This window comes from Malaclemys terrapin, chromosome 3 (genome assembly GCF_027887155.1).
Source record: "Malaclemys terrapin pileata isolate rMalTer1 chromosome 3, rMalTer1.hap1, whole genome shotgun sequence".
Classification (NCBI taxonomy): domain Eukaryota; kingdom Metazoa; phylum Chordata; order Testudines; family Emydidae; genus Malaclemys; species Malaclemys terrapin.
This window is the reverse complement of record NC_071507.1, coordinates 15,112,501-15,140,000: the sequence shown is the minus strand read 5'-3', so window position 1 is coordinate 15,140,000 and position 27,500 is coordinate 15,112,501. Positions and strand designations below refer to the sequence as shown.

At 40.5% G+C, this 27,500-nt stretch overlaps 1 protein-coding gene across 12 annotated transcripts in view; it reads right to left on the bottom strand.

Annotated features, from left to right (window-relative positions):
• EHBP1 (EH domain binding protein 1) overlaps nucleotides 1–27,500 on the bottom strand; it is a 332,067-nt gene that overhangs the window by 42,851 nt on the left and 261,716 nt on the right. For 4 of the 12 annotated variants that reach the window (XM_054022444.1, XM_054022447.1, XM_054022450.1 and 1 more), the window contains 5 exons: nucleotides 23,621–23,768; nucleotides 14,731–14,838; nucleotides 5,154–5,281; nucleotides 2,355–2,493; nucleotides 2,097–2,203 (listed from right to left, as the gene is read on the bottom strand). In XM_054022444.1, coding sequence (XP_053878419.1) covers nucleotides 2,097–2,203; nucleotides 2,355–2,493; nucleotides 5,154–5,281; nucleotides 14,731–14,838; nucleotides 23,621–23,768 — 630 coding nt within the window. The remainder of the gene's footprint in view (nucleotides 1–2,096; nucleotides 2,204–2,354; nucleotides 2,494–5,153; nucleotides 5,282–14,730; nucleotides 14,839–23,620; nucleotides 23,769–27,500) is intronic. The other 8 variants (XM_054022452.1, XM_054022454.1, XM_054022455.1 and 5 more) reach the window with 5 other exon arrangements.

Genomic DNA, 27,500 nt, shown 5'->3' with positions numbered 1-27,500 from the left:
AAACATCCTCAATGAACAAACCTGACTTACAAAACAGTTGGATCTCTCACTAGGATGTAGAGAGTGATCATTCAGTACCCCAAAGTTATTTTCAGATGGCCAAATTGAGTTCAACTTCCTTTAGAGCACTATTTTGATTTGGGACATTCTCTTAGGGCCCGTCTACATGTGGGAAGCTGAGGTGTGAATCTACCTCTTGCTAGCCTAGGGCTTGAGCGAAGTGCATTAATGAACTATTAATGTACGTCAGCAGGGTCCACACAGATGGTTAGTCTGTGACAGGCTAGCAAGAGGTAGATCCACCTCCCATCTTGCTGCAAACTAAATGTTTGTATAGATGAGGCTGACATAAAAGGGGTTTTACATAGTGCTGAAACATTATAGTTGGGGTATTTATGCAAAAGAAGTTAGGAGGAAAATACTACTATTTCAGTGATGCCTCCTCTACATTTTCTTCATAATCACCAATAAGCCTTCAGGAATTCTCCCCAAGGCTCTTTGAGACAGTTTTAAGGTTGAGAAGCTTAATACAGATGAGGCTTGTTTTCAGATTCCTCTTGTCCTTTGCAAAGGGATATACCTACAGCCATTATCCCTTGGGAATAGGAGGGGAAAATGCAGGCTCTTTTATCATCTGTATTTCCCTACCACTGGCTAACTTGTTGCTGGATTAGTTAGTCAGTCACAACTAATTTGACTGAATTTTTTCAATTGTTTCTCAGTAAATATTGCTGAAAGAGTCGGTACAGCTTCACAGTCGGACAATAGCGATAATCATTATAGCAGGGTATTACTGCAAATAAAGATAAATTCACAGTGAAGGCTGAGAGGATGGCACACACAGTCCCAAACTATATGTAACAAGCCTGGAACTTTAAGATCTTGGGCACCTGGTGAAGTAGGCATGTTGTTGCAACACACTGCGGTCACACCAGAAAATAGCATCAGTTCTAAAGGAAACTTTTTTTCACTGGTCTCGTGGCCACAACAAAATTACTGAGAGACAGCCTCCAAGTGAAGTACATGAACAAGAGAATTAGTGTGGGCGAGTTGAAGTGATGTATGATATGTGAAATATATTGCCTTTCAACTACAATTAATTGAAAACAGTATAAAAATGTCACTAATGTCAGCATGCAGAATTGTTCACAATGCTATTAGAAGATGAAAAGAAATGCTGTGTCAGGATGAAATATTCCAAGTGTTCATGTGTATTATCTGCATTTATAATGTGAATTCACTGAGGAAGACCTTACCAGCTTTGCTAAAGCACAACTATGCTAATAAAGTAGCTGAGAGATTGTTAAGAAGTTAGGTGATTTACTATAGGTATCACAGCATTACAAAATCTCTAACTGGCACTGAATTACTTCAGCAAAAAGAATGAATGCATTTAGACAAATTGTGGACAGCAACATATGACCACCATCAAAGACTATGCTGTGCTTCCAGTCAAAAAATTCAGGTTAAAACTTGTTCTCCTGCTTCTGTCCCGCAGCTGTCCATCAAAAGCAGCTTTCTCCCTGCGGTCTATCAAATATTTCCCTCACAAATCAATTTTACACATGATCAGCCCATACCCCTACTGAGCTGAACCTCCCCGTTAATTAAGTGAAGAAATTACCATATATATTATATTAATGCAAACATCATTCAGCTAGTAATTCACGGCTGATCTGGATAATGGAAAGGTTGAACACCCATTAACCCAAGCCAACAAAATGGGTTGGCTGAGAAATTCTAGCAGGTCTCATGTGACTCTTCCCTCTAACTGCAGCTCTGCGGTATCTGCTATTGTAATAATTAAAATCCTCCCGGTAGATCAATACTGGAATCTCTTTATGGGAAGTGCCCTGATGGAAATGTCTCAAGGAAGCTGGGGCTGTGGAACTCTGAAAAATTCATTTTTTTTTATCTGACAATTATCACCACACTGCAGACTAATTCAACAGCGCACCCCTCTCACTCTGCTTTGAATGCACTGGAGATTGACATCTAAAAAACCCTAACATCTCATTTTAACAAATAAAGGCACTATTTCCACATACAGTTTGGAATTATCAGCAATCATGAAACCAGACAAAAAATTAATATACATTAAGCACTTCATCTTCTGATGGCTTCCTCTGAGTTTCAGTTATCGCTGCCTTCTCCTCATTTCCTCTCTTTGTATCTTCCTGTATTGATCTTTGCCTTTTCATCTCTTGAAAAAAGGGGAAAGACATGTAAAATTATTATAAAGCTTGATATTTGTGTATTGAAATGTGGACTTACATTATCAGGATTTTAATATATTTATTGTTAAATATTATTAAATCATAAGATGGGAAAACATGTTTTATATTTTCTCCTACCTGGTCGGTTCTCAACATATTGACTGAAAGACTGGAGCTGAGTTTTCCTGATTGTAGAGTCCTTGCTGAACACAACAGGATTTCTAAAACGTTCTGTTGCTTTTTGTAATCGCTCAGCACGATGTTCTTCTGTTCCATTCTGTCAGAAAAACAAGACATACAACAGATTCTTTTGTTTACAAATGTGAAGTCACACATTGGAAAGGTATGTTTCAATGACAGAACACAATGCAGGTTTTGCAGAGAATTTCACAACTCAGATTGCTGTTTGTGTGGGATAAAAGTATCAGCTGCTGAAAGAGAAGCAGAGCGATGAACTTTTTTTGGGTGGTGATTGTTTTTGGTTTGTTTGGCATCATCATCAGGCAAGACTCTGTATTACTCAACAGCAAGATCTGTTAAGTATGGCCAATATCTTTCAGTGATGTGGATTTTAAATGACAGATAACTCTTTTACAACTTTAATTTGTCCTGCATGGTATACATTAGTGCCAACCTGCAAAGTGTATACTCCTAAACCTGATCTATAATCACTTTAAAAGCATGTTGCCTTTAGTCTTTCTCCCTCACAATTCTGCCCAGTAAAGAATTCTATCGTTTTGTATAGTCCCACAGACTTGTATGACAAGAAGAACTAGTTTCTAATTTTATGCCCATTGAGATAAACCACTAATGCTGGATGAAGGCTAAAAGGTAGGATTATAATACTATCCCACTGAACTGCATTTCATCAGCTATAACTTTCCAAAGCCAGATTTGTAAGTAAGCCCTTTACAGCTAAGGAAACTACAATTATCTTTTCCAGAGCTTCCTATGTTAATACTGGTAACAAATTCAAATGGTTCTATCAACATGAAATATCCCAGAAGACTGAACCACTGCAATGTGTGGAAACTGCAGATACCGAGGTGCTGTGTACCAAACAAATATTTCATTTTATACCTAATCTTTTATTATTTTTATTAAGTGTTTTGAAAGTAAATAGGGAAAGGCTAAGATGCATGACTAATAGCTAAGCCTGCTGAATGCTGAAACTGGTTATCAAAAGCTACCAAGACTTTGCCCTTCCTCTGCATTGAGACAATCAGTAATGAGGGAGTTCTCCAATGGCCTATTCTCTAGCCTCGAGGAGGCCTGGGATACAGAATCCTCAAGGGAAGGTAACAGTTTATCCTTTTCCACAAACACAGAATGCCTCATTTATAAACGTGTAAACTGCATTTTATTAAAACACAAATCCAACTCAATGCGGAAAGCTCCATGAGAACAGATGGACACCATATATTCTTTGCAATACCATTTTTAAACTCTTCGTTAAAAAGACATACACAAAGGCACGCTGTTAAGTTGCACCTTTTGTTGGAGTAACTTAAAAAAAAATCAATTAATACAGAAAAGCTTTATAAAGAAACACCATTTTCATCAGGTTAGCGGATATCAAATTGCCATAATGAAGGTGCCTGTGTGCCATTTATTGAACTAAGCTTTAAAAAAGTATCACTCTCATTAGATGTATGTCTTTTCAGATGTATGTTTTTGGGCTGTTATGATTCTGGTTTTAAATAAAAGGTGGCTTCCTGTTGTTAGGACAATAGATATTTGACAGTCTGAACTCAAGTCTTTACCAAAATAAACAAACAAGGCTAATTTTTTAGGCCTGGCAACATGCTAAAATATCAGTGCGATTAGCAAGTAAATCCCATTTTAAGAAACCTTTTTATGACTAGGGACTTCTGCCACTTTACAAATGTATTCCTCTAAGCCCACTAATTCAGTTAGCCTTTTCAATCCATTGTATTATTCTTGGGCCAGCTTCATTTTGCATTAAATCCACTGCAGAAAGCTAAATTGAACGCAAAAATCAGACTTGATCCAGGCTTCCTTTTGTTCAAAGATAGAGACCGAAAGTCCTCTACTGCTGCCACACACTTTCATCACCAATTTATAGGAACCGACAGTGTACGGGAAAAGCAATGAAAGTCATTGTTTTGGGACTTCAAAGCCTCTCTGTATCTGGGGAAGGAAATCCTTTCAGTCAGCAGTGCTGTCCCCACAGTCTGCAGGTGGGTGAAAAGTTATACACAACTGGAAGTGCCCCAAAGCCATAGAGATATTAATGACATGCGCAGGCTATTTTTTATTTAGTTGTAATAACTTAAAAGGGCCTAATTAAGAAAATGCAATGGAAAACTCATAGGTATGTACTTTATGTTAAAATGGTGTACATTAAAGATTGACAAAACATGCAGCATATATACTTGTCTTAAAATTCATTTTTCTCAGAATCACTCACCTGCAGATTACACAGACCTGTATATATATATTTTACAACATAATACATTCTAGTTTTGGTTGAGCAAAACAGGTGGTGAGACTTGAAAGGGAAGAAAAATATGTGGTGTCCAATTTTGCTCTCACTGCAGTCAATGAGAATTTTGCCACTGACTTCATCAGGAGCAAGACTGAGTCCACTGTTTCTTCCTATGCCTTCATTTCAGATTTAAGTGGTAAGCTGAACAGTAAGAATTTAGAGGTGTTCATACAGACCTCACAATTATGCCAGCCAATTACAGCGATAGTATGGCTAAAAAAAAAAATCATAATATAAACAGAAAATGTGTTGATGAATACATAGAAAAAAACCCACTGCACTGCAAATTCTGCAGCTGCACTGCCCAGCAGATTCTCTGCATTTCTTACTGTGATGGATTCGATAAGAAATTATTTTCCTCATCATAAAGTACAAAACAGAAATCAGAACACACAGGTACTGAGATAAAAGCATTAATCAAAACTTACCTTAATGTCTTGCTCTGAGCTATCGGTTACAGCTTTCTGAGCCGCACTGGAGAGTGAATTTGCCACCTGTGGCTGAGCTTCTAGGAGCTTCTTCAGCTTCAAATCCACCAACTTACTGTTTTGTTCTGCTAAATATGCAAATACCATGTACAACAGAGTGAGATGCATTTAAATGGAGAGTTGCTACAACAATGTATCAGTTTAATAGAATTCGCAGTACTATCATTTTAAACTAAAAAGTGAAAACCGAGGAGAAAAAGATCTTTCAAGCACATATTGAACTAGATCTGTATGTGTTACACATACAAACATTTCCCAAGTTTTCTTAAAAACATACATTAAAGGAAGTTAGCACTTGGTTCTGCACCATCAAGTACAGCTTGTGCTATGTTATAAAGTAGCGAATGATAAACACATTAACTTCACAAAATGTTAAGTTCCTCTCAACTGGTACACACATATACTCTGGCTTCTCTTTCGGATCTATAAAAACTCCTAGAGAACAATTTACTTTAAAATGGAATATTAAAAATTCATCAGGTATTTTAGGTTCTGATAACCATTCAAGTTTACAAATAATAATAATTACACAAGGTTCCTTGGGCACAGCTTCTCAACTTTAAAACCAGAGTAACAACAAAGCCATCTTTCTAGTAATGTTTGTTATAAATTATGGAATATAGTGGAGTTAGAAATGAAATCAAACACTTTTATTACTCTATAAAAAAAATAAAATCTTCAGGAGCCTCATCCAAACCCCCAATGAATCATGTCACTGGAAAAATTCCTATGGACTTTGCATCAGGGCTCATATGTACAATATTTCACTTCCCATTAATGCTTATTTGACTACATGCAACGTATATAGTTTTTTGTATGTGAGTAGTGTGTGCACGTACACCCCCACACCAACCATACATATGACCACACACATATTTGAGAGAGAGAGATGTTAATAGAATATATTACAATTTTGTGAGCTACAGTCACACTGGTAGGCAGCAGAAAGCGCATCACCTGGAGGCATTATGAACGCAAGTCGTGCTTGGGGTGAACACACTGCAGAACAGCACTTGCTACATGTGGTCTACAGGTGTACCCTGCACTCCAAATTGCAGTCCTGTACCCACAAGCTAGAATGCAGGAAGGAGGAGCCAAACTAATTTCTTAACGGCACTCCTTCTAAGGCTTGGAGTTCCTGTGAACAGTGTTGGACATCCTGTTCTCCAAAATATTCCTGGGGAGTTAACAACCAAATATCTGCCTGCCTCCTACAGAGTCGTGATATGACGGGGTGTGAAGCAGGACAACTTCACTCTTCTCTGACACACCGATGCACGATGACCATAATTTAGCCTAACATATGAGTGCACACACATACGCACTGGCTTATACAGAAACACCATGCAATATTTGTAATACACAGATGTTCACATTTTATAAAATACATTCACAGAAGCACATGGTAGCAGCATTAACAAATATTGATGCAGGATTTAAAATCAACAACTTCCAGATTTTGAAAAAAAGTTCTCAAACCAGTTTCCTTTTACTTCATTTATGGATTCTGCCTAAAATTCTATGGAAAGAAGAAGGGTTCAGCAGGTAACAAATTCATTAATCAAGTCACCGATGATCTCAAATAGAAAGGACCCCTTGCGTGTGCATCCCATCCATTTGTCCCCAATAGGATCTCTCTTACAAAAATGGTCCACAGAAAGAAAGGTTGGAGAACCACTAGGTTAGGAGACATACCATAAATAATCAATTCCTGATTGTCTTCTCCTCCCAAGTATAAAGGAGTAACTCACCTTGTGCAATAATGACGGTTCTTCGAGATGTGTCCCTATGAGTGCTCCACTGTAGGTGTTGCTGCCTCCCTGAGCTGCAGATCGGAGAATTTCAGTAGCAGGGTCCATTAGGCCCTCACATGCGCTGTCCCCCCATATGCTGCGCCACGAGTCTAGTCAGCATGCATGGGCTAACCCCCCTCAATTCCTTCTCTGCCGCAGAGTCACTGACAAGAACTCTGAAGTAGAGAGGAGGTGGGTGGATTGTGGAGCACCCATAGTGACCATTCTTAAAGAAGGCGATGGATGAGATCGATCTTGTGGCATGTGTACAAACTGAATATGGGAGGGTCATGTTGCTAATTTGGTAGCACTGTCTGATGCAATTCGGAACCCACTTAGTGAGCCTTTGGTTTGATATTGCTGAGTCCTTGGATCTTTCCACAACGGAGAAGAAAAGTCTAGGACAGTGGTCTCCAAACTTTTTGCCCCCACACTTCCCTTATCTGGTTCACGCCCCCTTGGGAGCTGTGTGATTGGGGGCTGGGAGCAGGCCTGCGGTTGAGGCCAGTGGGGCAGGCACTGCAGCTGGGGCCTTGGCCAAGAGCGAGGCCACAGTCGGGGCCAGGAGCTGGAGCCAAGGGCCCCAGTTGGAAGCAGAGCCCCGGCGGGGAGCGGGGCTGGGAGCTGGGGCCAGAGTGGAGCTGGCGGCAGATTGCTCCCTCCCCGCCTCCTGGGGGCTGGCCTGGGCCCCCCAAATGTTCCTCTGTGCCCCTCTAGGGGGCACACCCCAAAGTTTGGGGACCACTGGTCTAGGGGACTTCCTGAAGACCCTCATCCTGTCAAGGTAGAAGGCCAGGACTCTCCAGATGTCGAGGGTATAAAGTATAGCCTCCCTGTTGCCTTGGTGAGGCGTGGGGTAGAAGACTGGAAGGTGAATCAATTGATTAACGTGAAACAGAGCGGTTACCTTGGGGATTAATTTTGGATGCGCCCTGAGCATAATCTGGAAAGAATACTGTGTAGCAGGGCATGTGCCATCAGGGCTGCTATCTCTCCTATTCTTTTGGATGAGATAATCGCTATCAAGAACGCCATTTTCGTTGATAGATATCAAAAGATTTAGTTGATAGATGTCAAAAGTCAGCTCTTTCAATACCAGGTTTAGATCCTACATGGGGTTAGGAAGTGGAGACTGAGGCTCAGCGGGAGGAAGTGGACACAGGTGTTCTTGACCGCTCTCAACTCGAGGAGATTGATGAGGGAGATCTCTGCAGGCAACCATTTGCCTTGTGTCACAAGGCCAGTTAAACGCATGCCCTGCCCTGTGTGTGATGCATTGGTGCTAAGGAGCAATGATGGTGATGTCTGCGAGAAGGGGATCCCTTTGCACACATTTATTTTATTAAACCCTAGAGAAATCGTTTTGTGGTTGGGTCTGACAGCACTGAGTACCCCTCTACAGGTTGGTGAAAAGCTGTGATAGCTGCTAGATGGACCCTAAGAGAGCTTAGGGGTAGTCCTGACTTTTTAAGGGTCAGAGCATGGTCTAGGATGTGTGGAAGAGATGTGGATGTTGGGCAGATTTGTTGGGACATGCACCAAATCTGAAACCTGGACCATTTCTGCAGGTAAGTGTGTCATGTGGAGGACTTCTTACTGTGGAATAGAACCTCTTGTACTTCCCTGGAGCAGGAGCTCTCTAGCTGCTGGAACCATGCTTTGAGGCAGAGAATCCCCAGGTTGGGATGCAGAGTATGCCCTTTGTCCTGTGAGAGGAGGTACGGAATAGCCGGGAGTGAGATGGATTGCACGTTGCGAGCTGTGCCAAGCAAGGGTACTAGGTCTTGGTACTTGGCCAGGTAGGAGCGACCAGAATGACATGAGCGCTGTCTCTTTTTATTTTTAGTAGGACCTTCAGCAGTAGAGAGAAGGTGTAAAGAAGTTCCCCGTCTCATGGGAAAAGAAGGGCCTCGCTCACGGAGTGTTGTCCCTTCCCCACCCTGGAGCAGTAGCATGGACATTTCTTGTTCTTGTAAGTGGCAAATAGGTCTATGGATGGTGATCCCCCTTGTGTGACGAGGTCGTGGAGCACAAACGGATGTATCTCCCACTCATGACTGAGATTGTCTACTATTAAGTTCTATGTGCCGGGAGGAAACCCGTGGACAGGGTGATGTCATGGGAGATGCACCAGTTCCATAATGTCATTGCTTCCTCACATAGGGAGGGTGACCCGATCCCCCCTTACTGATTAATGCAGTACATGTATGCTATATTGTCTGTTAGGATCTTTGTGTATGATTCTGCAATCAGCGGGAGGAAGTGGACACAGGTGTTCTTGACTGCTCTCAACTCGAGGAGATTGATGTGGAGGGATATCTCTGCAGGCGACCATTTGCCTTGTGTCAAGAGGCCATTTAAATGCATGCCCTGCCCTGTGTGTGATGCATTGGTGCTAAGGAGCGACGATGGTGATGTCTGCGAGAAGGGGATCCCTTTGCACACATTGGCCAGGTCCTTCCACCAATCTAAGGAGTTTCTGATCCTGATAGGGAGTGACAGGGGTTTGTCCAACCTGTCCCTATTTGGTCTGTAAATCGAACTGAACCACTGTTGGAGGCATCGCATGTGGAGTCTAGCATGCGGTATCACTGCCTTGCCCACTGCCGTATGTCCTAAGAGTTGGAGGTGGAGCCTGGCTGCATTGTACAATGTCTATGAGTGAAACCAGGGATAGGAATCTGTGTTGGAGGTTAGGAGAGCTTTGGTCTGTAGGGTGTTCAGGTCAGCCCCTATGAATTCCAGGCGTTGCTCTGCAGTGCGGGTTGACTTCTGGGTGTTGATCTGTAGACGCAGTTCTGTGAACAAGTGTATCGTAGTATCAATGACTTGGTGAGCCTCCTTGAGAGATTGGGTTCGGAGGATACAATCGTCCGGGTATGGGTAAATCATTATCCTTTGTGAGTGTAGATGAGCAGATACCACTGAGAGAATTTTGGAAAATTCTCTCAGGGCCGATGAGAGCTTGAAGGGGAGGACTCTGTATTGGTAATGATCATGTCCCAGAGTGAACCTGAGAAATCGTCTGAGAGTTAGTAGGATCAAGATGTGAAAATAGGTGTCCTGGAGGTCAAGGGCCAAAAACCAGTCTACCAGTTCCAAGACTGGCACGATCATTGATAAGGTGACCATCTTGTGCTTCTGAGCCTTGACAAACTTGTTGAGAGCTCTGAGGTCCAATATGGGTCTCCAACCTCCCTTCCATAGGGGCATTAGAGTAGAATCCCTTGCCTCATAGATGTTGAGGTAGTGGTTCTATGGCTCCTAACCTACTCCTGTAGCAGTAAACATCAGAGAAAAGAGTCCTTGAAGAGGGATGGGGAATGGTGTTGTGGAGGGGGTAGGGAGGTGAAATGGATGGAGTATCTGGATTGGACGATCTGTAAGACCCATCGGTCTGATGTTATGCATTCCTAGGCACTGCAAAACGTTGCCAATCCGTGACCAAATGGGTGTACAATGATGTTGGTTGTATCAGTCGGGGTGAGTGGTCTTGTGGCGCCTCAACCTGCCTATCAAAAGTGGAGCTTAGATGCAGGGGGTTGGGATGAAGGTTGTGGGCCCGACAGCTTGCATTTTGGGAATATACCTTTCTTTCTTTGCAGCTTGTAATGGTACTGAGGTTTGTATTGAGCCGCATATGACCTATGCTAGGATTGAGGACTAAATTGTCTCTCTTGCCCGGGTGTACAGATTTCCAGCGACCTGATGGTAGCCCTGGAATCCTTCAGGGTATGAAGGGAAGTGTTGGTCTTTTCGGCAAAGAGCTTAGTGCCCTTGAAGGGAAGATCTTACACTGTAGACTGAACCTCTTTCGGGAATCCCGACAAGTGGAGTCACGATGCCCATCACAGCACCACCGCCGTGGAGATGGACCTAGCTGATCTGTTGGCAGCGTCAAAGGCCAATTGTAGTAATGTTTCTGCCACTAGTTACCCTTCCTGTATGATGGCCTAGAAGGATTCCCAATGTACCTCTGGCAGTTTTTCAATAAAATCATTAAGTTTATTATAATTTGTGCAACTGTATTTGGCCATGAGCACCTGACAGTTGGCAATATGGAAGTGTAAGGTGGCAAGGAATATGCCTTTCTACTGAAAAGATCAAGATGCTTCCAATTCCTGTTTTAGGGCATAGCTCTGGACTGGTGTTATCTGCCACCGGAGTTGACAGTGTCCACAATGATGGAATTGTGTGGAGGGTGGGAAAAGAGGAATTCTGATTCCTTGCTGAGGACATAATATTTTTTGTCCACACATTTGCAATTTGGCACCACCAATGCTGGGGTTTTGCACACTGTTTTTGCCAAGTCTAAAATGGCTTCATTTATTGGGAGTGCAATCTTTGAGGAGGATGAAAAATGGAGAATATCAAGAAGCTGATAGTGGGCATCTTTGACCTCTTCTAATGGTATGTGGAGGGTGTCCGCCACCCTCTTCGCCAGCTCCTGGAAAAGATGGAACTTGTCTGCCAGAAATGGTTTGGGGAGGCATGATGGCTTTGTCCAGAGAAGAGGAGGACATGGTCTTTAGTGTTATTTCCTTCTCAGGACCGGCTTCCTGTTCCTTTATCTCCTGAGGCAGTTCCAAGGCCCTGGATGCTGTGGCCCAGGGTGTGTACCCGGAGGGGTCTCAGGCAAGGCTTGAAGCTCGAGAAGCAGGCTGTCGGTGCGCCACGCAAAGGTCCCAATATGGCCATTGTGGTGGCATAGGGCCTGGTGGAAGTACTCACAGGTGGCTGTACCAAGATGGTGTTGTTGGTGGAGCCATCTGTGGGTACACTCTCAGGCCTTGTTGGTAGTGGGTCTCATATGGAGCTTGGGGGGGAGTACTGTGAGACCATCTCCTCCGACTCATTATCTGAACCCTTGCTAGACAGCAGAGAGGCATGGCATGGTTGCGGGAATATCCTCTATGTCCGGTAAAAGCTCGGTGCTGCAATGTATGCTGAGGTCTCTGCTTTGGTGGAATTCTGCCAGTGCTGAATGTCCTGGTGTTGGGAGGGGGGGCGGTGGAGACCTTGTCTGCACTGGTCTCTCCAGTGCCGGCTGAACTGCTACTGGCAGTGCCGAGGCCAACTCATGTACCAGGACGGTCTTCTTAGAGTGCTTACTCAGTACCAAGGGACAATAAGACTTGGTGCCCACGCCCATAGGTTCTGTGGGCCTGTCAGCAGCACCAGGAGCTGATGGCCATTGTGAGGCATGGGTGCCAGACTGAATGGTCTCGGTGCTGAAGATACCAAGCGAGATGGCAATCGTTTGCAGCTATCTCTGGGCTTACTTAGGGGACTCTCTTTTTAGAGAACTTGTGAGAGGGGTCCCAGGTCTACTTCTTCAACCCACTTCTCTTAGATGTCAAAGATTGTGGGGAAGATTCACGTCCGCCAGGAGATTGAGGTTGGAAAGATGATTTTCTGGTGGAGCTCTCTGTCGTTGCAGGATCTCAACCGGAGCTGCTGGCAGAGGGTACACAGAGCGCTTCTTTGCGACCGGGACCGCCTCGTTGCAGGTGCGGCACTTCTTGAAGCCCAGGGAGCTGGGCATACCCCGATAAGGGGAAGGGTCCCCAGGGGGAAAACGGCCAGAAAAAGAAAAGTATTACAACTAGACTACAACTAGAACTAGAACTGGGAAAACTATCTGACTGACAAGCAAACAGAGGAACAATAGTCTTAACAGACTGCTACTGGCTCTGTGTCTAGCCAGGGGCGGCTGAGAAGGAACTGAGCGGGGTTAGCCTGTGCACACTGACTAGCCTCATGGTGCAGCATGAGGGGGGACAGTGCATGTGCGGGCGCAATGGACACTGCTACTGAAGCTCTTCGATCAGCAGCGCAGGGATGCAAGGGCACCTACAATGGAGCACCCACAGGGACACATCTCGAAGTACCAATATTTACTGGAAAATCTTTTGATAGGCTTCTATTTCAGGCAGTCAGACTAGATGATCACAGTAGTTTCTTTCAGCCTTAAAATCCATGAATCTTTTAAACATCAGTCTAACCCTAACACTAGAAATATTCAATATATTTTCTGCACAGAAAAGATCAAAGCAGAAACAATAAATGACGTGATTCAAGCTTATTAGGCCTGCAAATTAGCCTGCTCTGAGTGCTATTCCAAACTGAAGTATTTAATTATTTGTTGCTGCAGCTCAAAACACCCAATTTACCTCATCCAAGACATGATCAACTGACATATGCAACCATTGTAAACAAAGTGACGTATAGATCATCATCAATTTAGTGTACAAAAAGCCACATATTAAATAAAGCATTTTGATTTAGTATACAATGGGCCAGATCCATGGGTCTAGCTAGTGTAGACAGAATGTGAGGACTTGTCTACATGGTGGGATAATGTGCTTTACGGGTGGTCTACGTGTTGCATGTTCATTGCTCTGTGTAGACCTTGCTAATGCGCTTTAATATAATGCTGTTTGAAACAGTATTACGTTAAAATGCCCTAGGGAACCTTTAGTGCACACCAACAGGGTCTACATGGACAAATTAACGCACAACACATTAGTGCAGTTTAGAAATCACACCCCCATACAACGCCTTACCCCACCAGGTAGACAAGCCCTCAGTCACAGGATGGCTAAAAGCTCTCCCTAGCACGCCCTTGTTCCCGGTGCTGCTCCATGCATGCCATACTTCTCTGGGCTGCTCTAACTTAAGCCAACTTTTAATGGGGCCACATGAAGCCAAAAAAGCAGCCATGTGGTGTACCATAGCAAAGGGGTGCACTAACCATGCTCCCTTTTCCTACTACAAAGGGGTGGACAGAGTATAAGCCCCTCCAATGGCTCTATAGCACTGCAGGATCAGAGAGCCGTTTAGACAAGTATGTGGATGCTGTGAGATTTTCAAAAGTGCCTACTAAGCAGGTTAGGTGCCTGACTGACTAAGAGGCTTTGGAAAATTCCATTATGTGCTTACCTTAATTTTTAGACATCCAAATTTCTTTGAAAACCTGGCGTCTAGTTACTTGAGAGAATACCCCCATGGGTAAAATATTGTCACACAGTTGTGTCAGTGAAGGAATCTGAACTCAAGCTTCCGTGGTTTAAAATTCCAACAAGGGGTTATCATCCTAACATATTATTATTATTTGGCAAGCATGCCAAGTGGTCATGTACAGGCCATTCTAATAATATTAATGATTTTAAAATTTGGTATAGAACAAACTGTTATTTTAACTTTGTAAACCACCTACGGCCAATTCTTTCTGGGTTTACACCTCATACAACCCCACTGGGAGGAACTCAACGGGACTGCACAGGGTGTAGGTCTGAACAGAATTTGTGCTCTATAATCTGAGCACAAATACTTAATACATAAATAAATGAACAGTGACCAGTAGAAAAAATGAACATGCGCCCAGCCCCTTCACGTGCAATCCCTCAACAGACTTGTGAACACAAAAGCCTGCATGGCTTGGCTGGTGCACTTAGTGCAATCACACCTTATCTCCAAACAGGAACACACATTGGAATCCATCATTGCTTGAAATATTTCTTTTGTTGTTGATCTTAAATTTGAAGCAATAATAAACATGAAAGTAAATAATTCAGGAAAGTGAAATGAACTTAAGGGTTAAAAAGATTTGATAAGACACAAAGGTAGGCTAACATTACTAAACAGATAAAAGACACATTGATATTGATGATGATGAAGTATTAGTCATGCAAAATACACAAAACAGCCATTATTTAAATTACCAGTAGAATCAAGGTCATTTTCTAGGTTAGTAAGTTCATCTCCACCTTCTGTAAAAGAGCATTCAGGAATCTCCTCATTAGTATTTATCTCAGTATTATCATCCTCATCTGTAGGAACATGTAGCGTTGACGTTAGTATTTTGTCTTATTCATGCACCATCCCAGTAACAACATTAGTGGTTTAGTAACAGTTGAGCACCACTATGGCAAGAAATGCAAACTGAAATAACGAAATCAGTCTGCAGGGAGATTTCCCAGTTTACACTAATAGGTATACACCTCTACCTCGATATAACGCTGTCCTCGGGAGCCAAAAAATCTTACCAGGTTATAGGTGAAACCACATTATATCGAACTTGCTTTGATCCACTGGAGTGCACAGCCCCACCCCCCCGGAACGTTGCTTTACCGCGTTATATCCGAATTTGTGTTATATCAGGGTAGAGGTGTATCTTTTAACTGATGCAATTCAATATATACACACAGTGGAGGTGCAATGGATGTAATCAGGGCAGAATTTGGCCTCAGGTACAATCTTCAATTGGGCTGGATGTCTGACCAATGTCAAAGAACGCATAAGTTATAATTTTTTTTCTTACACCCTTCAGCATTCTAACAGGCTACCTGTGAATCACCTCATCCTTATGGCTGATCTTTGATACAGTAACACATTATGAGAACCATCCTTACAAGTAGACACCTACTGCTCTGTCACACCACCAGTTTGAATGGTGAGGCCAGTTGGCAAGGAATGCAGAGTTTTAATAAATAATCTTCATTATACTTTGCACTTCCATGGGGCCCTTCCATCGAGCATCTCAAAGCAGTTTACAAACATGAATTAAATAAGCCCCATAACATTCCCATGAAGTAGGTAGATACTATTATCCTCATTTTGTAGATGGGTAAAACCAAGGCATAGAAAGGGTAGGTGACTTAAGGAAGGTCAAGCGATGAGCAAGTGCCTGAGCCAGGAACAGTTCTGACTCCTACTTTCCTTATTTTACTGAGAGACCATATACTGCACGTACAGTGAAATTAAAATAAGTAACATTAAAAGTCAGTCAGTAAAAGCTGGGTAACACCTTCAAAATGTTTAGCTACATTTTATTTAATAATTTCTAGTTTCTTCAAGTGAAGCCTTTTGCTGTTTGGCATGTATGTACATGAGAAATGGACTGAGGGGTATTTAGAGACTGGAAAGGGAAAGAGGATGGCTTTCATATGAAGGGAAGTTGGAGACAATTAGAAGGAACATAGGAAAATGGCAGTATTGGAGAATAACTGTTACTTAAAATTGGAGGTCACACAGGTTAGTGAAAACTTACTTTGATACATTTCCAACTCAGCCAAACATAGAAGAGTCAAAATATGGTAATTAGAAACCATCTAGACCCCACACCCAACCTTGAACACCCCCCCATTTTTGTGACGTTTGGATCTGGATCAGAAGTTTTAAGCCTAATCCCTAGCTCTGTAGGCTAAACCAAACCCCTGAACTTTGGGCATGTACAGATCCTGCAACTCAGGTCCACATCTGTTGACAACAGAACTTATCCATGGAGGCATACAGAATACAGCCGGTTTATTTTGTCCACCTGCTCATCTTTACAATCACTGTAATTCACATATTTCAAGCCTCCCTATTTTTATTTTTATTTTTTGCTGCTACTCTTGTTGCACTCTTACTTCCTCTTTAGACTGTCAATACATCCAACACAGTTGCTAATGTTCTTTGTGCAGCTTTGCTCATTCCAAGTGTGGCTGTTGCTACAATGGAGAGGAGCAAAGCATTTTGAAATACATCAGCAACAAATCCACCATAAAGACAGGAGTTCTGCGATGTAGATGATGGAGTGGGGTGGGCAGAGGAAGAGTGTGGGATAACTCTAATAGCAGATTTTATTAGGGTGGGGTAGGGAAAGAAGGGGATTAAAAGGTGGGGGCAATTCTTTTGTGAGTTCTCTCTGTGTGAGTCTACAAGGAAAAAAGTATAGGAAAGACTGGGGGAGGAAGACCATGAAGGAGATACACATAAATTTTCATGTGGGTGCAGGGTAAAGCTATGCGAGAAACGGGAAGTAGAGGGACTGTGTGGGCTAGGCCATGCTATGGGGAGGATAAGAAGGGGATCTGCTGTCAGAATGGGCATTATATAGTATACCTGGACTTCAGCAAGGCTTTTGACACAGTTCCACATGACATTCTGATAAATAAGGTAGAGAAATGAGGGCTCAACAGAACTACCATTAACTGGATACATAACTGGTTAAATAACCATAAACAAAGAGTAACTAGTAATGGAATGACGTCAGATTGGAGGGAGATCTGTTCTGGGTTTAACATCTTTATTAATGACCTGGATGTAAGAATAGAAAGCATACTGATCAAATTTGCAGATGACACTAAGCTAGGGGGAGGTTGCCAATACTTTGGAGGATAGAGCTAAAATTCAGAGGGATCTTGATAAACTGCAGAACTGGGCTATAGACAACAAAATGAAATTCAGCAAAGACAAATGTAAGGTGCTACACTTAGGGAAGAAAAACCAAATGCACAAATATAGAATAGGGGATAACTGGCTTGGCAGCAGCACTGCTGAGAAGGATCTGGGAGTTGTGGTGGATCACACCCTCAGCATGAATCACCAATGAGATGCTGTTGCAAAAAAAGCAAATGCAATTTTGGGTTGCATTAACAGAAGCACAGCATGCAAGTCACAGGAGGTGACAGTATCGCTCTACTCGGCACTGGTTAGGCCTCACCTGAGAGCTGTGTCCAATTTTGGTCACCAATGTATAGAAAGGATGTAGAGGAACTGGAGAGGATCCAGAAGCAAGTGACAAAGAGAATCAGAGGGATGGAATGCAAGCCATATGAGCAAAGGCTGAAGGAACTGGGTATGTTTAATATGGAAAAGAGGAGATTACGGGGGGATATGATAACAGTCTTCAGATACTTGAAAGGGTGCCATACAAAAGACGAAGAAAAGTTGTTCTCTCTTGCCACAGAGGGTAGTCAAGGGACAATGGGTTCAAACTACAGAACAGATTTAGATTAAATCTCAGGAAAAAACTTCCTAACTGTATGAGAGGGGAGGGATAGCTCAGTGGTTTGAGCATTGGCCTGCTAAACCCAGCGTTGTGAGTTCAATCCTTGACGGGGCCGCTTGAGGATCTGGGGCAAAATCAGTACTTGGTCCTGCTAGTGAAGGCAGGGGCCTGGACTTGATGACCTTTCAAGGTCCCTTCCAGTTCTAGGAGATGGGATATCTCCATTTATTTATTTAACAGTAGGACAATGGAACAGACGCCTCAGGAGGTTGTGGAAGCTTCTTCACTGGATGTTTTCAAAAAGGTGGCTGGATAGCCATCTGTCTTGGATGGTTTAGACACAACAAATCCTGCATCTTGGCAGGGGGGTTAGACTAGATGACCGCTGCAGTCACTTCTAACTCTATGGTTCTATGATTCTAGGGACTGGATGATCCTGAAAAATGCTCTTGGTGGACGATGCATATTGAGTTGCAGCTATTTAGTAGATAAGACTATATGGAAGGGGAAGGTGGGTAACAGCAATATTATTGGTCCTTAGGTGAGGAACTAGGTAAGGGAGTATCAGGTGTGCCAGAGATAATGTTATTAGTAATGATCTAATTGTGGGAGAGAGGTTGGAGTATTTAAGGAAGCATTAAGGATGCCACAATATACACTTTCTGACCCTGTTTACATTTGAGCTACTTTGAATATGGAGGTTGGTTTTTGTTTTATTTGAAGTTTTAAGTTTGGACTGAAGAGAGAGAAAAATGGAAAAAAGTAAGAATTTCAGCATAAGGAATCTTGGAAGAATGTGGAAGGTGCTAGGATAAAGCAATGGAAGAAAAGAACCCAGAAGGAAAATGAAAATTGTTCAAAAAGAAGAACAGGAGTACTTGTGGCACCTTAGAGACTAACAAATTTATTAGAGCATAAGCTTTCGTGGACTACAGCCCACTTCTTCGGATGCATATAGAATGGAACATATAATGAGGAGATATATATACACACATACAGAGAGCATAAACAGGTGGGAGTTGTCTTACCAACTCTGAGAGGCCAATTAATTAAGAGAAAAAAAACTTTTGAAGTGATAATCAAGCTAGCCAGTACAGACAGTGTGATAAGAAGTGTGAGAGTACTTACAAGGGGAGATAGAGTCAACGTTTGTAATGGCTCAGCCATTCCCAGTCCTTATTCAAACCGGAGTTGATTGTGTCTAGTTTGCATATCAATTCTAGCTCTGCAGTCTCTCTTTGGAGTCTGTCTTTGAAGTTTTTCTGTTGTAATATAGCCACCCGCAGGTCTGTCACTGAATGACCAGACAGGTTAAAGTGTTCTCCCACTGGTCCTTGAGTATTTTGATTCCCGATGTCAGATTTGTGTCTTAATTAATTGGCCTCTCAGAGTTGGTAAGACAACTCCCACCTGTTTATGCTCTCTGTATGTGTGTATATATATCTCCTCATTATATGTTCCATTCTATATGCATCCGAAGAAGTGGGCTGTAGTCCACGAAAGCTTATGCTCTAATAAATTTGTTAGTCTCTAAGGTGCCACAAGTACTCCTGTTCTTCTTTTTGCGGATACAGACTAACACGGCTGTTACTCTGAAAATTGTTCAAAAGGTATTTAAAATACAGTCAACACAAAGCTATGTATACCATCCATCAAGAAATACATTAGATTAAAAACAAGAAATGCAGACAAACAAAGGTTTTCAAAGAAGAAACAAGGGTAAGCCAGAGGCACAAGAGAGGTAAAACACACCAGACATAGGTGAGTTGTGGCACAAAAATCACCAAAATCCTGACACTCTTGTTGTCAGGTCTGGACAGGGAGCCCGAATTATCCTCTTACCCCATACCTCTAAAGGCTTCACTTAAATGAGAAAATTATACCAATTTAACACAATCAGTTTAGAAAATGATTTAATTAAAATGGTGCAACACCCTTGTGGGGACACACTTATTTCAGTTCAAGAGTATCTTATATCAATTTAGATTAAGTTGATTACATACCGTCTTACGCTAAATTGATATAAGGTACTCTTGAACTGATTTAAGAGCATCTACACAAAAGCGGGTGGCACCAATTTAACTACATCAATGTCTAAACCAATGGTATCAGTTTCTAAACCGATTAATCAAATTGATACAATTTTCTTCTGCAGACAAGGCTTTTGTCAGGTTTGAGCCCAGGGCTGGCCTTAGGGAAAATAGTGCCCTGGGCAAAGTTCTATTTTAGCACCCTTTCTTTGAGTTTGAGAACAGCAGTGGGGGGCACAGAGCATGAAGACCAGCTTCTGGTCCTGGAGCCCAGCCGGGCTGCACAGGGAGGAGTTTCTGAGCCCCGGGGGCTCTTTGGGCCACACAACCACCTAGCAGGAGGAGAGCAGGTGCATGGGGGGACACAGTAGCTGGCCCCCTGGCTCTGCAGGGCCTAGCCTTGCTGCCTGCACTTCCCTGCCAGGCTGGAAGTTCCAGTGGTATCATCTGCCCCCCCAAGTTGGCCAGGGGCTCCATTTTCTAGGATTTTCATGATTAAATCAAGGCTTTCAAATAAGGCTGTACTGTTAATGCCAAAACACAAATTTCTCAATTAGTAAATAGAAATATTGAAGGAGATTAGAATTTCACCAACAAAAGTGAGCAAGAAATTCATTAAAAACATTTAAAACATTAGAAATGGACACGTACCATCTTTTTGAAGTGAAAAAAGAGAGAAGAGTCTAGTAGATTTATTTAATACCTCTTTTTTGAAATCGGGATGTATGAATCAATATATTTTAGAGAGAGGCTAATTAAATATGTAGTAAGAAAAGATTTATAGAAGATCTAGAAAATTATTGTAAGCTTGACTTAAACATCATATAGGGGAATATACTGGTACAAAACAGAAACAGAACACTTGCAAAAGTATAACTTAAGTAAGGATAGTACTCAGACAGTATTCACAAAAAAGTTTTTGTCTAATAAATCTGATTATTTTTAGCAAATAAAGAACTGAAGGAATATGTGGTAGACATATAGGCCCAAATCCTCAAAGATCTTTGAGTGTTGTACCACCATCAAAATCAATGGGAGTTAGGTGCCTAAATACTTTTGAGGATCTGTGCTATTGTAACTTTCTTGGATTTAAAAAAATGCTAGCACAGTTTCACTAAATTGAGTTAACAAGTAAGGCCTCTTGTTAGGAGGAGGAGGAGCTACTTGAGTAAATAATGATTTGGAAAACAAAGACATACTGTGGATGATGAGATGGAAGAATGTGGAGAAGGTTGAGTACGTACCACAAAAATAAGTAATAAGATGGTTATTGTTCACTTTATGTGAAAAATGTGGAAGAATGAACATGTAGGAAAGTGATACATTTTTGCATAAATAAGAGTAAGGGGGAATCAGAGTGGACAGATAACACAAAACAGAAGTGCAACAAAAGTCCAAATAACTTGGCCACATTAGTATATGGGCAGACAAAAATCAGTGTAGAGAATGTAAACCAGTGATGCTGGGCATAGTATATATAAAAATAGAAAATATGGTAGATGATCATACAAGAAAAAATACAATTGATAATTAATAGATGTGATGGTGATAAAAACTCAAGTAGTCAGATTTTGACACCCTACTCCTGTTGTGTTCTATCTTACTCTGCAATTAGTCATCTTGGAACTTGGTGCAATCACACATGTAAAGAGTTAGTGCTCAACATGCATAAGAGTGGCAGAATCTTGATCTAAAATCTTATTCACATACTGCTAAACAATGACATTAAATAGCAGATATAACTTGGAATAAATAGAGGTATCAAGTGTTCTTGAAATAGTAACAAAGTGGAAGACTAATTAAGGAGTCTGAGGATCTTAGTTATTCAGAGGAATTAGAGAAACTATGGATGAAATCCTGGCCCCATTGAAATCGGTGGGAGTTTTGCTATTAACTTCACCGTTGGTTTTCATTGTTTAGGAAAGTGGAGATGAAGATTGGTCCTCACTAGGGTAGCGACAATTCTGAAGAGAATAAAGGAAGACAGACACTACAAGACTATTTGTGCTAGGGTCAAACGAAAAACTATCTTTGAGGGAGCTTACAAATTTAGTGAGGGAAAGGCCAGGTTAACAGAAAAACTCAGTGGAAATTTTAAACATGGAGCGCCATAGTCTATGGTGAAATATATGGTGGTATAAGTTGGTCATAAAGTGGGTGCAAGTGGCAAAGCACTGTAATTTGTAACCAATTTGGCATTCAAAGTGTGCGTAAAACAAGTGTATTTTACACTCAGAGGTAGAAGGAGAAAGTGCAGCAGGAAAAGCAACTACCAGGTGGGTGTAATAGGATAATGTCAGTGTAAGAAATGATAAAGTAAAGCAGAATAAAAAATGATAAATATTTAAGTCAGATAACGAATGCCAAATTGGTTGCAATTTACACTACTTTGCCATTTTACATGTTTTCTAACTAACTTAAATGCTATGTGTAACCTATACTACTATATACGTCACCAATGAATTTGGCTTACGCACTTCCATGGAAGTACACCTGCATCAGTCAAGTCTAAATTTGGCCCAGAGTGTTTAATGCAAGTATATGGAACAAACTAGGAAAGGCTGCAATGGAAAAATGAGCAGTAACCATTTTTAATGGCGTTTGCTATTGTACCTCACAGCTTGAGCATGCTTTGAAGCAATATTTTCAATAGCTTAGAGGAGTTTTCATAAAGTCTGAACAGCTTATTCCACATCAAGGCCATGTTTTCCCTACTTAGGATGAATTCAGTACTGAAGAACAGCCCCACACTGGAGACATCCTGCCATGCTTCATTTACTGGGTGAATGGAGGTAAACCAAAGATCAGACTTAAATGGAAACGTACAACTGCTATCCAGCCATTCTTAGCTTCAGTGTTAAATGGAGGAGGGAGTGGAAGAGCTATGGTACAAGTCAGTTGTAAGATTAACTAAAAAGAACATTTAAAGCTATACTGAACACAGAAAGAAAACATATAATCAATGAATCTAGATCTAGCAAAATAAATATAAAGTTGGATTTACCAGACATTTGTGCTTACAATTATGGGTTAGTATGAGACAAATAATTACTCCTTAGCATATTTAGCAGACACTAAAAGAGCAAGGAGCCTGGACTGAAATATGTGTTCCGTACCCATTTGAATTTGAATGTCACTACATTACTCCAGTTTGGAGCACTGGCAGATATATGAATTTTAATGACATTTCGAAGTCACTTTAGTAATATTCCAGTAATATACAACTCAAAAACTGTCAAGGTAAGTGGTATGCGAAAAGACTGCCATTTAAAATCAAAGATTATTGTGCCAACCTCCCAGGTAATAACAATGTAATGCCAGAGAACTTCTTCGAAGTTCCCTTCAGAAACAGTTGTACTAACTCATTTTTTGTTTTTAAGTCAAGTTTCTTAAATCTTTATAACATACTTTCCCCCAGAGGTCACATCTAACTCCTACATTTTCAATGAACTCTGGAGATTTTAGCCACACCATTTCTATATGACTAATATTTCTTGCAATTCTAAAAATGCAGGAGTAATGTCAAATTTGTAGTTCAACAGGCCAATATTAGCCAACAGTTTTTACCTATATAGTTATACTCTTGTTGTAACAGATGCACCATTCTTTTAACTGTTTGAAATTAAGTTATATAACCCTGATTTGGAAAACCTATCCATTGCCAGTCATTTGATATATGTACCTGATGAATGGACAACAATTTCTTACAACAACATTTTCAAGTGTGAATAAAAGTGATACCCCCCAAAAGGTCCTTTCTGGTTTCTAGGTTGCCAGAGAAATAAGATACGAGGCTCCCTAACTCACCTCCAGACGCCTTTGACCTTTCTTTCAACTTTTCTGCAGCCATTTCAGTGTAGGCTGGAAGTTCTGACATCTTCACTCCAGATCGAGCTTCTGCTATTAGTTGACGAGCTCGCTCTCTCAGCTGCCGACGTCGCTCTTCATCTTGCTGCTAAGATATATTGAACAGTTGCCAACTCAGTAATTGACAGAAATGCAATTTCATTCTCAATCTGATCATCATGATAGTAACTGGTTTACAGCATGGTGCTTGGCCCACATTATAAATAGGATGCTCTATATCAGTTGGGTGTCACACCACAATTTTTAAAGACATACGGGAATCAGATTTTTAGGCATATCCAACATTATCATATATTAAAAATGTCATCATTTGTAATTTAAACCATTTTAAAATAAAATTATACCTTGTAAAATATCCTGATGCAAACAACTGTCAGAAACTTTTGTTTCTTAGCAATAGCTACAAAAATTTTCTTATAGCTGCAAAAAGGATTTCAATACACTGAATTACTAGCGAGAGAAATATTCTACTATAATACTAGAATCAGGGGTCAGATACTGCTCTCAGTTACACAAGCAACTCCACTAACTTCAAGAATGTTATACTGATGTAAATCTGAAGTAAGAGAAGAATTTGATCCACACTGTTCAACTAATGCATCTTTTTTTAAAAAAAATAAAATGTAACCTAAATTTAACCTGTTGATGGAGACTCTAGGGCACACAAAAATTTCTCTGGTTTTAAAATGCCCCTTTGTTGGGTTCAGTACAGTAATTGTAAATATCACCCAATAACAAATATCCAGTGTTTTTGTAAGGGAATCATTCAAGTTAACAATGTTCCGTTAAAAAATTTAAATGTATCATTATAGGACTATAAAATTTCAATCACATAACTAATTACAACAAATAGTAAACTTTTCATGCATATATTTCAGAAATGGAGTAACGCACAACAAATTAAAAAATACATGTTTAATCAAAACTGTTGAAAAAACACAGAAAGGTGAGAAAAATGGAGTTTAAGCTTCGTTTGTCAAAACTTGCATTTTTCAAACTTAAGAAAAAGTTTAAAAGACACTAGTGCACTATAAACACTAATAAATACAACAAAACCAAGCATATGGCTTTAAGTCAAATTTACCTCAAACTTAATTTATAGACATAACATAGTTGTTGAAATCAGGATTTTTGCAGATAGCCTTAATTTTGGTAGAATACAACCGATTAGTCTAATTTTGGAAAGCAGTATCGGCAACTTAATTTCTTACAATAAATGGCAAACACCATTCCCATGAAACAAGAAATTGAATATTCCACACCTGCAAATCTTTGTAAGAGCCTGCTACCAAGTGCTATTTAGTTTAAGTAATCATTAATAAGACAAGCACAAAATACTAATTAGGTACATTTTAGCCATTTCCATGTAGATTGTTTGTTTGTAGCTATTTACTCATCTTTGTTCTTGGTACAATAGAAAAAATGCAAATGAATGAATCAGAATGCAGTCCTAATGGGACTTTCTGTTTATAACCATTAGCCTAGAGGTGTGCTGTAATTCAATCCTCAAGCAGCAAGATTTAGCCTCATTAACAGCTTGCATGGGCAGGTTACAACTCATAAAACCCTACAGTAAACAAAGTATATGGACACAGCACAATATCTTGAGCCTGATTGACAGAATTCTGGTTCCCTATCAGATTGCCTTGATTTACTTTTCTGCTAATGTCCTAACACTATAAAGGCAATTTTGCTTGGGCCCTGCAAGCTCTTCAGCAGGATGGCATATTTGTTTTGTTTGCTTTCTCACACCTTGACTTCCCAGAAGGCACAGAGTAACAGTTCCATCAAAAACTTATTTGTTAAAGTACACACAGGAAAGAAAACTAGAAACCTTCTATGTGTACTATGCACTACAATAAATCAGTTTAATTTAATGTACAGCCAGCCAACTAACACAGCAACCAATTTTATTTCAACCTACTGTATCTGGCAACATTAATTACATTTGAATTTACATGAAGTGAAAGTGCTCAAATATTTCCATATTGTCACTCCTAACACAGGTGAATTTGTGGTTTTAATTTAAATTAATTTAATTTACAAATGGAATCTGCCAAACTTATTTTAAAGTACTAGGCAGCTTAATGTTGAATGTTCATATGAGCCAACTAAACCTACTGCAATACACGGCTTATTTAATATCAAGCCAGGTACACGTTAGGAAAAAGATGTCCTAGAATATGGTAGGCTGATTTCAAAAGAGGGGACCTCATATCCCCGAATCATTATCATAGTCACTAGCATCCTCTTAGAGCAAATATAGATGGTTGTGGCTTGTGTTTGTGCTAATTAAAATTCAATCATCATTAGCAGAGAAGAGCAAAACAGCACATTTAGAACTTAAATTTAATACATATATTATTTCAACTGTTGATTATTGAGCTTTGAGGGAGGAAATGATTGTGAAGAACCACTAAGTTTAAATTACATCGAAGGTATGATTCAAGTATATATAAAAGTTTCAAGTTAGAAAACAATTAACTTAAAATGTGCACTGTGAAACAATAGATTTTTATTGTCCCTTCCAAAAAAACAAGAAAAAGCCCTGATAAAGCTCATAAAGCACAAATATGGAATTTGCAACAGGGAAAGAAAGGGACATGAAAACTCTTATTACAACAACATATGCTAGAAAACTGTCCAATTCTAAAGAGAAAACTAGGTAAATCTTTCATCTCTCTGTCATGTATCCGCCATGCTGGGGAGACATAAAAGTTTACTCTGTTCCTCCACCTCAATTACTTTCTAATGGTCTAAAAATCTGCCACATGGATGCACAGCAAGTAAAACTTCACCATTTAAGGACAAACTCTTCAAGAATAAGTAATGTAATTCCTTGTTTCCTTCCTATAAAAATGTATTGGTATGCAATTTTTATATTTCACAGTTCACCGACATCTCGGCAAGCTTTCTTCCACTGCTTCAATGGTGCTACTTTTAATTTTATCCTCCTTAGTCCTAGTAATTAAAGTGATCAGCAGTGGCATCCCAACGGCTTTGACACAGCTACAACCCCCTAGCAGACTTCTGCTTTTAAGGGGAAGGAGAAGAGAAAGGACTAGAGTTTCATTTCACAGGAACAAGAAAATCAAGCTTCTCCAATCCTCAACTTTATCCAATTGTTCTTTCAGCAGTCTTTGGATCTTAAGAAACAAATAAAAATGGCTGCCATTAGGGGGTCCTTTTTGTACTTGCCGCAAATGTCAGTGACTGACATTACTTTGGCCAAAAATGATGCCATGGATTTGTGAAGGTGAATTAGAATGTGAGACACTGTCAATGTAGTTGCCGAGATCATTACCCTGCCGATGATGTCATTCAACGATATGAGAAATTTAGAAAAGACCAGCCTTAAGACACATGGAATACTCATGTCTTGTGAAAGCAACCAACAATCAAATCCCCACAAATACAGTTCATTAAATTTATTTTAAAAAAATGTTTATTCTCGTTCATTTTCAAGGAATGTTTCTATGGATTTTTAATTGCCTTTTGATTGAGTTGTATGTAGATCAGGTACAATATTAAGTTTGCACCAAAAATCTGCTCTTTTATTATTTTTTCTCTACACAAACACTTTGTACTACATTTGTTTAATGTTAAAGGAAAATTCTTGATCATGCTCAATGATCTTTTAATGACAGAACTGACAAAAATAAATTGGTTTTAAAGTTAGTGATTAATCTGTGTTAACATAAAATGAAAATATAACTCTACTTAACATGGATAGCAGTTCACATAGCTAGAACTCTCAAAATTGTCCCTTGCATGCGCCGATTACATAGTACAACTAAGAAAAAGAACTTGACTGCCAACC